Here is a 13,865-nt window from a genome sequence, read left to right as displayed (position 1 = left end):
CCCTACTGTTAATGAAATTCTTTTCTAATACTGTAATCTAGAGGCTATATAGATTCCTAAACAAGAGTCTAATATTTTAGAGTTTCAATTTACTGCTCGGTGGGACAATTTCCCTTCTTTCTTGACACTTTCATTAGATCACTCTATCGCAGTCTAATTTGGGAAGCCAAGAAAGCAATGCTTCTGGTTTCATAAAGTACTTCCTTTATTTCAAGCATACTTCCCCCAACTAGGGCTTAATTCTGACCGCAAGGTTTAGAGACATGGCTACATATAGCTTCTGTTTTGAATTTTCTAGGACAACATTGATACAAAAGACCTCCAGGAAAGCATTACTGTTCAGACACAGAAACACTTTATGAGCTGGTTTAGGGGCATGAACATTTGCCATTCTCTAGTTTCTCCCAGATTCTGTGTGACCTTACTAAAATTTAGATACCTTGCAGCCAAGACTAAAAATAAATAAATACATCTGTTTGGCTACTTCTTTCTGTTACTCTTCAATTTCTAGGAGCTTTAGTGAATCATTTCTTCACTTTAATACGAGTAACCAGAAACTGTCCTGCTTAATTAGTATTGAGAAGATATCGTCAAGGGACAGCTAACAATTACACACTTTCAAGACTTTAGCTCGTTGTAACGTTAACAGTGGTGGTTGGGGATTAATAAAACATAGTTCTTGTCCAGCGCTGGATTGTCTGTCTCAATATGTTATTTTGAAAATAAAAAAAAAGTACACTAAAGGGGAAAAAAGTATTTTTGCGTAACAAGCCAAGATTACTGAAAACTATACTCCCTACTTTTGTGTTGCTCTCCTGTTGAGCTTTGTGACTCTAGATTGTTTCTATGGATGGAAAGAGCTGGCTTCATAGAATCTTCACTTTATTAAAATGAGACAAATACGCCAAGAAAGTAAAATTCACTATTTTTTATGAGAACTAAAGTTTCTCCATGGTTCCGATCAACTTTCTGCATTTCATCACTTGCTAAAGAATATTTATTATCTGACCTATTACCTCTGTATCTAGTTGGTATTTCTGCTGGCTTCATCCTTTAGTCTGGACTGGTTTTTTATGCATTTTCCCCATCTATCTGTGTCTCCTTGCTCAGCAGATAATAAAAAGCTTCCTCCTGTTCCACCACCTCCACTCAAATCAGCCAATCTGCACGCACAATGCTGTCCTCTGGCTCTTTTCTTTGCTGGTGAGCAATGATGGAAGAGAAGAAAAAAAACAAAAGCAGGAGGCGGCCAGGTCATGACTCCCATAAGAAGCTACCTTTTATTTCCAGGTCAGTGACCAGATTCCTTCTCAGCCTTTATAACCCAAACTCCATCTCCATCCTGCTACCACACAAGACTACGTCAGTAGTCTTCCAGCATCTCAGATCTGAGGCACAGCAACTCTACCCTCAGCAACAGCCCAGTGTGGTTTTCCCATTCCTGCACTATGAAAATATTTCCAGCTCTGCTAAGCTTCATCATCCCTCTAGGCAGCCACAACTATCACCAGTTTCCCCTTCCTCCCCAATAAAAATCTCAGTTCCCCCTCTCCTCCAGAACTCCATCCACTCCCTCTTGCTGTCTTCTTTATTACTAACACATATAGTCAGTTCAATACTCTGTTTATCACAAGATTCACACCAGAAAATGACTTGTTCCTTCACCCCAGTATCATTTTGGTCCACAGGGATTAAGTGCCAATATCAAAATAATCCACTTCTTGAGAGGGAGAAAGGTGGAGACTGTGTGAAGAAAGGTAGACACAAACCCCTCACTAATGAGGCAGGCATGATTAACTCGGCTTTTAAGAGTCAGCTCATTCACTGCTTAATAGCTCATTTGTGACATTACTATGTTTTAAATACTCATTATCTTTTATGCCTCTGTTTAAAGGGAAAAACAAGGCAAGGCACAAAACAGTGCCAGTTTTCTGAAGCGAGGCTCAGCTACAGGAAAGCTGCCGTAGATGACTAACCCTCACACTATTTGTTACTCAACTTTCTAGCCCTGGTGATTAAACGCTATACCGCTTCCAGAACAAGGGTGTTTCATTACAGGCAGTTTTCATGAGGCATCACATTAAGCTGGTACTTCGTATAGGAAAGAGTAACAACAAAAATAAAAACAAAACACTGCATCAGCAGCTATTTAATATCAAAACCTATACAATGAAAATACATCGGAATACATAAGGTTTGTGGGGTTTTTTTTGTTTTTTGTTTTTTTTTTTTTAAGATCATCTTCAAGTTTACAGAGCTAAAACCAACATATTTCGAGACTTTCAGCGTAAAAAATTTCAATTATTAAACTGAAGGCCTGAGATTATCCACATATATTACATTTAAAAAGTAGAATTTAAAGTTATTTATTAGTGCAATTTAGTAGCTTTTTCCCCCCTTCCAATAAGGACACGAGGGTTTGCCAATATTATATGGTTAGAATCTGTAATAGGTATATCAACAGGGTCCAGTTCTTCAGGCTGTATTTCACTACTGCTCTTAAGGAACATACCACTAATTGTGCAAATACCACAGCCTATTAATGCCATTCAATTTTAAGGGTGATCCATACATCTGACAAATACTGCGACACATAAAGTGCCCATATAGCCTCAGATACGTAAAGCATCAAAAAGATAATTTCAGTCTCCTTGGGACTGAAAACATCTTAGTTCATAATTCATTTGATAAGAACAGCGCTAGAATAGAGGATGCTGTTCTTTAAGAGCACTAATCAGAACGTGGAGAACATCTACTGATTTTTGTTTTTCTTCTCCAGTACCACATTAAAAGATTAAGACTATCCATTTCTAAAACTTTAGGTGGCCTTGAAATAAGATATAGCACAAAGAAATTCTAACTGTACCATCTGAGGGGTAATCATCATCACCCAAGTGAGTATATCACTTAAACCAACAAAACTCAATCAGTTCTTGAAATAAAGCTTCACTATGGATGGATGCAGGAGAGGTGTAAACTCAACTGGACTAGCTGACACTAAAGCCCTTGCACAAAGAGTACAGTTTTCATAAAGTCTAGCCGACTCTGTTAAAGCCTATATGGAAATTTAGTCTTTAATGTGACTTGTTAACTTGCTTGAGAATTATGAAACAAACTTCCCTAGGATTTCAATTCAAGGAGCTGCCTTCCTCTAATAATACCCCCTAACAGAGAAGAAAAGCCTACAGTGAGTGTTATGAGTACATTTAATCTTACAATGAGTCCTTCTGCCCTATTTTCATAATGCTTATTCATTCTTTTAATAATTCCTAAGCAATTCTGAGGAGAAAAAAAAAAGAAGGTATTAAGATATAAAGCTAATGTATTACCTCATTCACAGAGTATGCATCAGAAGTAAACAGAGATGAAGTACTACTCCAAAGAAAGAAGAAAAAAAAAAAAATCAGAAGTAGTCTGATACCTAACCAGTGCTGGAAAGCCCTACAATGGAAATTGGGACAGAAAGCTGTGAGATGGATATCAAGATTTTTCTCTCTAGGCAACTCACCTCCATGTTCAAGAAAAACACGGACACATCTCTCTTTCCCTCTTGCTGCAGAGAAATGAAGCAAGGTCCAGCCATTGGCATCTCGACCATTTGGAGAATAGCCTTGCTCCAGCATCTTGCGCACGGTGTGAACATCGCCAGCAGCAACTGCAGCCTGAATCTGCAACTCTTCCTGTAGTTCAGGGTTTCTCCGACAGTGATGGTGTAACATCCTAGCTGAATCTGGCTTTTACAGAAGTGTCATGAGGTCACACTAGTCACCTTGAATCAATGTAAAGCATGAATAAATTAGAATTGGGACCAGGAAAGAGATATCTAGAAAAAAGTCAGTACTAATGAAAAGCAATGCTAAGATTTACTCTGTATATGCAGAGCAAAGTCATCTTATACATAGGATAAAAATCAAACAATCTCACTGTTGCTAGCAAAATCATAGCACATGGTTCACATCACTGAATTGCAAAAGAAAAGGACACTTACACATTACAAATAGTAAACATTTTCTTAGGAAATGACAGCATCAAACAACAGTCCACAATTAAAGCACCTGAGCAATAAGCAAAGTGAAAAATCTCCAGAACCCAACATTCATTTAAAAATCACAGCATGGCTAATTAATATCACTAACTCCAGAGATACTGGTTAAATTGATGATCCAAATTGTTGCATGAAACAGCACTGCATTGCTAGAGCAACTGAACTATGATATTCCTTATTTTTTTTCTAGAAATCTATCACCTCTAAGCTTCAGTGAAAAGTTTCATCTTACTAATATAATCTTTTCCTGTGACCTACTGCACGTGAATATTAGTAACGTTAATGTTCAAACTGAAAACTTTAATTTCCTTTTTTCCCCCTCTTTCTCCCTTCCTTTTTTTTTTCCAATTAGAGTCTACTGTCTGTATTTTGGCTTGTGGACTTCCTTATTAGTATATAAGGACTGCAAAGAACCTCTATATTCCAAAAATCAAACACAAAGATGATAATATGAGACCTGAAAACACATAAGTGCAGTTAATATAGCCCTGTCAAACACTACGAGAACATATACCAGAACAATCCAATTTATAATTACCTTGGTACACCATATGAGAGCTGGGCCAAAAGGCTATCTAAAATAGCCACTGTAAAAAAGCCTAGATACAGGCATACATTGGGAAAGAAAGAAGTACTATATTCCATGCTCTCTTTGAAAAGTACTCATCTGCAGTTCTACTTGCTACCCAGCTGGGGACAAGAAAAACATACAGGTATTTATGGATTCTTCCACAGTACACAAAGTCTGTTAAGTGTTTACATTTTCACATACATTCTGTATCATATCCCATTAACAGGTATTCCTAGAATGGAAAGGAGTATCAGAAGAAAGAGAATATAAGCAGGGTATTAGAAAGGTAATGCTGAGCAATAGGAGTCTCAGAAAATATTCAAAAACTGTTGCAATGGATATTAACACAGAACTAGAAGATTAAAAAAAGAGAATGAAAAATGTGTTTAAACTCCTGTAAAGTTAATCAAGATTAAAGTACAAGGAAAAGTTCTAAAGATGAAAACTAATTTTAAGCAAAACTTAAAATTTACATCAACCTTGTTTTATTGGGATGTCAACCCACATCATCACCTAAACCTTCTTTTACGTAAATATCATAAGGATTTCCAGACCCTCATGATTCACAGGTCATTCAAAAGACACTGAAATCAACTCCCCATATCCCACCAGGCACTTGTTTTCCTGTGGTCTAGATATCCACACACACACAAGAGAAAAGTGAAATCATCAATCACTGCCATCTTTCCAGATAAAGGCATAGCTATCTATTCACTCTACCATAACCTAGTTGTGTCCATTGCAAAGAAGTTACTTATCTGCTTCTTGGAGAGATGTAAACTCATAATTAACAGGTAGCTACAATGACCCTACTTACATTGCAAATATGGAAATTACATACAGCAAATGCCTGTCTTGGAAATTTATAAATGCTTCAACTTACCAGGTACGGCAACAATCGCTATTTCAGCATAGGGTTATGAAAGAAGACTTTTTAGCTCAATAGGTTATACATGGCTTACGTACTGGCTTTGTTTTGTTTTACAGTATGAACTCCATTATCTGACACTGGAAGAAAAGGGGATTTACAAACTGGCAACTGCTAACTCAATAGTTCAGCTTTTGCAGCATATTCCAAAAATCAAACTTGGTTAATCTGATGACAATGGAAGTATTTCTATTGACTCTAATAAGCTTTTACTAAGCTCTTTTCTAAACTCCAATTAGCACTTCAGAACGTGCTCACCTATAAGACAGTGAGCTTGACTTCATTCTGGATCACACCACTAATAGCAGTGTTAATGAAATTCCAACTACAAGAACAAGATATTTCTTTGGATTTACAGGTGAAAACCAATAGTAGAATCTAACTGATAATAAGTATGAGTCAGGGGGAGATCCTTAAAAAAAAAAAATCAGTGTGCCCCTTTAGCCCTACTTTCTGTATGTGTACAAAAACAAGATACGAAAACTTTTCTCTCAAACTGAGAATATCTGATCAAAAGTTAATATAAGCAAACTTTCTACCGCCATTTTTACAGTCCCTTCTTGTAAAGATCTCACATGATCCTGAATATTAAGGTCGAACTAGTTGCTCAAAATGCTACAGAAAGAGCTAGGATGACTAAACAGATGAAGCAAAATGGGATTTCTCATTTAAGGGGCCAGCAGTATCCCCCCTGCAACTATCTATGAACACAGTTGGTTAAGAAAAAGTAAAGCTCTTTATATCACACTTCTCAGCTGGTGGGTATATTTGTAATGCAGCATTAGAAAAAGTTGGCACTGGCCCCATATGTTGCATGTGACTAGCAGAGCTTATTCAAATTAGCTAGTACTAAAGTACGTAAGTACTAAAACATACAAAGCAGAAGACAGCCAGGCATAAGCAGCTCCTTTTATCACTTGCGCAGTTTCTGTACATATCTACTCTTCTATCTCACCCCTATGGCAAGCAATGAAATTCAAATTGCAAGAATACTTAACTGCAACATTAAAGGTTTCAGGATAGTTCTAGGTACACACCAGCTTTGAAAACATTTTTCACTTCTGCTCCATAGATCATTTAAAATTCCTGTTTGCAAATCCCCATTTACAGCATCAATCTTTGGAGAAGGAAAGGAGGACTACTGGAAGTCATTAGCCATTTGGCATTTAATATTTAATGTTTTGCAACTGTAATCAATCTCATTCAGAACACAGTATGCATTTGGATTGCTACATATTGGCTTTCTCCATGCAAGTAAAAAAATTAAATGAAGCAGAGGGGGGAAAAATGTACCTATACATTCCTGGTTATAATGATTGTATAGTGCCATGAAAATGGAGGACAACAACTACTTAATTGATTTTGCAACAGGATAAATTCAATGTGTTCCTGAATTACCTTCTAAGAGGTTGCTACTCTTCGATGGATGTCCCACTCTTCATTGTCTTCACTATTCATAATCTTGCGTGCCCATGTGTGTCAAACAACCTGCTATCCCTTAAAAAAAAAATGATATTTCTTATTAGTTGCAAAGAGTGAGAGAGGTTTATTTACTTTTACTTTGTACCTGTGCTAGAATGCTACATTTTAATGCAGTTGCCAGAGGAGGCCCTGAAGTGTGTTTTCTTTCATTATCAGACAGTCCTCCACAGGTTGGGGTGGGGAGAGTTTGCTTCTGCCAGACAAGGAAAAGGCTACAGAGAATATTTTATGGAAAACAAGAGAAATGAGATGCACTTCCTCTCTGGAGTAAACCTTGAGGAAACGGTCTAAACTCTTCTCTAAGGGTTACGCATATCTGCTCCTGCCATGGAACAAGAATGGAATGCAAAGGTTACAGTAGGTATTTCTGCCTGACTGCTCAACATCTCCCTGTGGGAGTCAGATGCCAGGAAAAACCTTCAGGATCTATTTAGTTCCTCCCAACCCATTTTTGTGGGTTTGTTTGTTTGGGAGTTTTTTGTTGTTTGTTTTTTGTTTGGTTTGGGGTTTTTTGTTGTTTGGTTTTTTTTTTTTTTTTTTAAAATCTCCATCCCACCTATGCTTCCCTATCTAAAGGACAAAACCTGACAACACAGGGCATTGACTTCTCTGTCCTTCAACTGGACTGCTAGCACCACCAGATAGTCGTGTCTCCCTCACATGACGGATCAGGCTAACACACGTTGCGTTTCACAAACGGGTAAAGATACCTTCACAACACAAGCAACACCACCACCTCAAAAATCTTTACCCTTTTCTTCATACATAACAACTATCCTTTCAGTATCAAAGTTTACTGAACACCAGTTACAATCCCTATCCAGTTTCCTCCTTCAGACTAGCCCTCCTTAACCTCCTTCATTGTCATATGCAGTTAGCAAGATCAGTCTCAACATTTGACCATTTCTTACAGCACTGTTGAGAGCCTGTACTCATCAATGTTACTTCATTAATTCTTTGTACACCTCTGTCTGACCTTTCGTTCACTTTGGCTGCAAGCTTCTCATGACAGGACCCCTTATCAGTGTAAGCACTGCAATAATATAATAAATAATAAAAGCATTAATTACTTCATGGTATAGCAGACCACACAAAACCAACTGTGACTTGTTTCTTCTGCAAATGAGTTGCACCAGAACAATTATAGGAACTGTGCAGCTTTTAGCTTAAGTTAAAATTTATGTCACTTAATGCAACACAAAATCTTGCTTTCTCGACGATAGCTCAGAAAAGGAGGATGAAAAAAAGCTCTCTTCATCCCTCTTATGCACATTTTCCAAGAGCTTTGCTTCCCAAGATAAAACATACAAGGTCTGCAGATATGCTCACAGCCCTGCACAAAATTGCACTGCCATGACCTAATTTGATCACATTTCTAGCCTTGTTTTTTTTGCATAGATGATCAGTGGTTAGTTCACCTTTTTTTTTGCATGATTTTCACTTTAAAACCCACACATTTTTTATTAGCTGATGCAAATTAGAATTGCACTGACTTCACAGACTACAGACAAGGTAACAGATTGCTCCACTAAAAAAGTAACAAGCTTTTTTCCCCCCAAAGGAAAATTAGCTGCATATGGCAAGAGTAAGATCTGCAACTTTAATAAAAAGAAGTCATATTTAGTGAAAGTAAAGCTTACTTACTCAATGACTTAACAAAGTTTGCTTAAAATACTAATAATTGTAGTAGAAGTAGCACACTAAAAAAAAAAAGACATCATTATCTGTTGATAATGTCTCACATTGTCAAAGAGATCTTAGAATCTTAGACTTTTCTACATCAGTGTGTCACTTCATTAAAGTAATTGCAAACATCCTGTGGAAAATTAATTCCGACATATGTATATATATATTTACTTTAAAGAAAGTTCAAGATTGGTACTAAAAGCAATACCTTATAATATAGTATTTTGCTCATTCAGATGGCCTAACAGACAGACCTGATTCCTAAGCCCTAAGATTACACATCCAAGAGCAGAATACGGACCATAATTTACTGATGTTAGCTTAACTCTATACAACAAGGAAAGTGTACCATTACACATGACATTTAATATCTAGCATAGACCTAATCAGTCTCGATCCTAGTTGTCTGTGGTTGAACTATTCCAAGACATTTAAATCAAATAAACAACAACAAAAAAAGGAAGCCCTGTGGAATAAAGATAATCACATTAGCATTCATTATTCTCAAACCCACTTCTCCCACCCATTTCAAAACTCAAACAAGCTAAACGTGTTCTCACTCAAATGGCATTTTAAAAATGGTCAATATGTGTTTGACAAAGAAACTATCATCTTCGTATGTCTCTCAGCTTCCTATTTCAGGAGTTCTTCAGACAAGAGAGTAAGGCAAACAATCATGTTGTTATTTGTGTTCTCATATCACAATTGTAAAGTTTGCAAATAACATGTGAAATACTAAAATTTAACAGAGCCTTATAATCCTGAATATATTTTCTGCTAGATGTTCTATGCTACATCCCAGACAGACATCAAGTGAGGTATCCAAGTGGCTGAGATGAAAATCACCAAGCAACACATGCTAATTGCTGGGTCTGAAAGCAATGAGTTAACAGTGCATGAATCCAAAACACCACAGAGGAACTGCTACTTCAAAGGAAAGAAGCCTTCACTTTTCATGAGTGGTCATTAGAAGTTACACATTTCTCGTCAGAGCTTCTGTAATGCCATCTCGTAGCTTGGACTTACTAAATTTAAAATAACTAAAAGAGTTAATCTAAAAGTCCTCCATCAACTTCAGGTGTTTATAGCACTGTATGATGCTGACTGGTGTTGTTATATACTAATAAGCAGCTGTTGTGTGGTTACATTCTGCAGGTGGCTGAAACTGAAGTACAGAGGTATCATTTTACCAACTATTATCCATTTCACAGAGAGGTTGTGAGGTCTGACTTTTGGGCCTGATGGAGAATTAGTGAAATCACCCAGCTCAAGTAACTTCAGGCCTGCAAACTGGAGAGCAAAAGAAGAGACCTCACCTTCAGAAAGCACTGGTAATGCATCAGCTATTAACCATCCTCAAAATTCCCACCCATACATTGGCAACCTTAACCGTAAGCGGAGCCCTGTGAAGAAAATACTGTAAATCCTTCCAAATCAAGGATCTTAATGCTAGTGCTAAAGCAAGGCCTTATGGATCTTTTTCAGTAGAGAATGCTGCATCAGGTTCGCACAGCCACAACTCTCCTCCCTCAAGATGGGCGCTGACAAACTGCAAGGAGCTTGTGCTCTGCAGCATGCTTGGAGATCCTCTTGTACCAAGCATAAAATACACTGGTGCTAACTTACAGTGGTGCTGTTACTAAGTTTTAAACAGTAAAAGTCAGATGAAAGCTTAGCCTTAAAAGTAAGTAATAATTCGTAGCAAGTGTCAATGTATAAGATTTATGTATTTTAACATGACTTGCTATCATTAAAGAATCCAAACACCAATATTTCATAGAATGACAGAAGCAGAAAACAAGGGCTAGTTCAAACCACGTTAAAGCAGTCACTTCAGCCCTAACACCCGTAGCACAGCTGGTGAACAAAAAGAGTGCCGCTTATAGAGTTTATTTAATTCAACAATCTCTGGAAGACTTACATTTGCTCTGTATTTCTTTTTAATATAGCCTAAAAGAATCCAAGTGGACAAAATTCACTGGATGACTTTGGTGGATAAAGCAAGTTTTTCACTGCGATAGTACCATTCTGTAAGCAAATGCTGGAATAACGGAAAACAGCCTCTCAGTCAGCACATTTCCTTTAAGAGTTCAGAATTCACAATAAGGCAAAACCAAACAAAAATGAGTATACAGCCTGAAGATAAAAAAAAAAAAATGGATGTGCAACTTTAATCTAAGGGGCTAGCTATACTTGCAATATGCTGCATTTCTTCCAGAGATCAAGAGCAGGACTTCAGCACATCGTTTATCTTTGTTCCTTGTTTTGACCATGTGCAAATTTCTGCCAGAAGCTAATTCCCTGATTCCTGTGAACTCAATTCCAGTCTCTGCATCTGAATCAAACTTTGCTGCACTGGCATTTCACATTAGGAAGGAGTTTCACAAATCAAATGAAAACTTACATTTCCTTCCATGAATAAATCCCAAAGATCTTAGGACTTATCGGCACCAAGAGGTGTCCTGTTGGAGCAGCTACATTAATGCAAGCCCCAACATTAGATGCATCAGATGGGTTGTAAAGAGCTTCTGATGAAACAGGTGCGCCATAACTGCACTGGTAAGTTTGTACTAATGCACATCTGTCTTGCCTATTAGCATAAAAACCCCTCCTGCAATCACACTGGGCATGTCCACATGTTCCACTATTACTCGTGGTTTTGCAGTAGGCTATCAAAATAACATGGAATATTTCTGAGATGCATTTTGAAAGTACAATTTGTTGCACTTGTGTTATGGGGGGATTGTCTACTTAATCTTTGACATGTAAGCAGCTACTTTTTATCATATGCTAATAACACCTATATTAGAAAAATGATCCACCCTTGACCAAGATTGTTGGCAACGGGTACTGCTCTTTCCCCTGCAACTAATGCTAAAAAATAATTTACTGCTGACAATGGAAAACATTCTGGTACAGTCAATGACTTCTCTGAAAACACGACAAAGACCAGAGGGACCTATATAGAGGATATATTTGCCAAAATAACACAGAATCATCTACATTTGAAATGGATTAGAATGGATTCAAGACAGACTCTGCATTAAAAGAAGGCGCAGAAACTCCATTATTTGGAGCACACTAACAGTAGGATGCAGAAAAAGGCTGACTGACATCATTCACCCCCCCACTCTCTCTCCTTCTAGAACCCATCTCCTCATCTTACCACGTAAAACAAGCAATTCTCCCTATGAACTACTCTCCCCCTGAAACCGAACCCTCCTCCTACCAGCAGGATTCAGTTTTTGATGACTCCTTTCATTTTTTCCCTTAAGCACCTAACAGCATTATCTTCTTCTGTGATCTCAACCCAAAAAGAAAGTACTTATAAACAAACACCATCCAATTAAATTAATTTCAATTTTTACAGCTCCGTTACAATGCAAAAACCCCTGACCCATGCAAAAGTTAGGTACGACTAAACCAACATAATGCAATTACCACAACCTACTCCAATAAGGATTTTAGAATCAGAGCAGAAACAAATCCAGTGTTGCACCCATAAATTTGTGAAAAGGCTTTAAGAAAAGACCCTTTTAAAATTATTACACTCTCGGTAGTTAAGTGACATTCCTGAGATGAGGAGATGCAAAAAGCCATTAAGTAGCAACTCATAATCAAAATAATGTTTGCAGATTAAATTTAGAAAATGACAAAGCACTACAAGAAGAAAGAGGAACCGTACTTCAAATGGGCTTCAGCGCTTTCAAACTTTTAAAGCTCAATAGCAAGTAGGTTTTAAGAGAACAAAGAAATCTAATGCTACCTATTCAAATCCATCAAAAACACAACAAGAGGCCCCAGTCCCAGCCAAACCATGTGTCTAGGATGATTTTGAGAGTCTACATGAATTATCACCTTTCTGGGTTTTTTTTTGAGTGCTGTTTTCTCTCTTCTGTCTTATTTTGTTCTTTGGAGTCACAATTTTTAATTCTCCTCTAAGGCAGCTTAAACCTGAAAAATAAAAGTAGAACTGAGCCACACAATGACATAAAAGAGAGAAATGGAGAACAAAAATGGTTAATACCAAAGCAATAGCAGGTCGAAATAGGAAGAGCCTTCAAAAATTAGGAAGGAAAGGGTTATTTACCTAAATCGGGATCTCAACTCGAAAAGAAGGGCGCGCTCTCAGGATAGGAAAGAGTTGGAGGGACAATAACGGCAGGAGGCAGGACCGCTACCCTGTCAAGCCAGCTCCTCCAGGGAACTGAAGTAAAAGATAAGTACTAAAGAATGGGACAGGAAGTAACCCAGAAAGCAGAGCTGCTGGGAAATTAAAATCACTCCCTTGCAGGAGTTCATGCTTCAGGAACCGTCAAGCGCACACAAAAAGAGAAAAGCCGACCAAGCCCCGGCTCAGAGTTTCAAGGCCCGGCGGCGGGGAAGGCGAGCCAGGGCGCCGCCGGGGGCTGGGCAAGCGGGGGACGCGCTCCGGAGGGGCCCGAGGCTCCCCTCCGCCCTCACCGCCCGGGGAGCCCCCCTCCGCCGGCAGCCCCGGGAGCACGGCGGCGGCGGGCCCGGCGCCGGGCGGGGTGGCCCGGAGCCTGCCTAACCCCGCGGCCGGGATGGGCAGAGACGGCGGGGGACTGAGCACCCTCTCCGGGGGGGCCGGGGGGGGGGGGGTGGGTGCGCGGCGGCGGGGGAGCCCCCTCACAGCCCGCTGAGGGGGAGCGGGGCGGAGCAGGCCGGCGGCGAGCCCCGCCGGAGGGGCTGCCCGGCAGCGGAGAGGGGAGGCCCCGCGGCGGGCCATGGGGTCGCGTCCCACCCCCCCCACCCCGTGAGGGAACCTGGGGGCAGACGGGGCTCTGCCGCCCGCGGCCGTTACCTGTCTGCCGCCGGGGGGGCGGGGGGGGCCGGCGCGCGCCCGTGCGCAGCCGCCCCCCGCGCTGGCGGCGGCGGCGGGGCGGGGGGAGCGGCGGGGCCGGCCGCGGGAGGGGGCCGAGCCGTGTGGGGACACTTTGCACCGAGCCGCCCCCCTCGGCTCGCTCCGGGGTCAGCGGGCAGGGACTGACCTCCGCCGCCGCCAATCCGCTGCCGCCGCGCTGGGCCCGCCCCTAACAGCGCGCCACCGCCACGTCTGATTGGGCGCCGGGCTGACGGCGGCTCCGCCCATGGCCCGTCCCCCTTGCCGTAAAGGCGCGGGGGAGGGGGAG

The 13,865-nt window shown here is 40.2% G+C and overlaps 1 protein-coding gene across 3 annotated transcripts in view; it reads right to left on the bottom strand.

The window, feature by feature from the left end:
* Positions 1-13,559, bottom strand: part of ASB7 (ankyrin repeat and SOCS box containing 7) — a 32,467-nt gene extending 18,908 nt beyond the window's left edge. For 2 of the 3 annotated variants that reach the window (XM_076348038.1, XM_076348040.1), the window contains exons 1-4: positions 13,538-13,559; positions 12,571-12,666; positions 6,943-7,041; positions 3,509-3,769 (exon numbers count right to left, since the gene is read on the bottom strand). In XM_076348038.1, the coding sequence (XP_076204153.1) occupies positions 3,509-3,719 (211 nt within the window). In that variant the 5' untranslated portion in view covers positions 3,720-3,769; positions 6,943-7,041; positions 12,571-12,666; positions 13,538-13,559. Of the gene's footprint in view, positions 1-3,508; positions 3,770-6,942; positions 7,042-12,570; positions 12,667-12,802; positions 12,871-13,537 lie in introns of those variants that run through there. The other variant, XM_076348039.1, reaches the window with a different exon arrangement.
* Positions 13,560-13,865: the final 306 nt, after the last annotated feature.

This window comes from Aptenodytes patagonicus, chromosome 10, assembly GCF_965638725.1.
Source record: "Aptenodytes patagonicus chromosome 10, bAptPat1.pri.cur, whole genome shotgun sequence".
NCBI lineage: Eukaryota > Metazoa > Chordata > Aves > Sphenisciformes > Spheniscidae > Aptenodytes > Aptenodytes patagonicus.
Note: the sequence above shows the minus strand (reverse complement) of the source record. Positions and strands in the feature narration are given on the sequence as shown.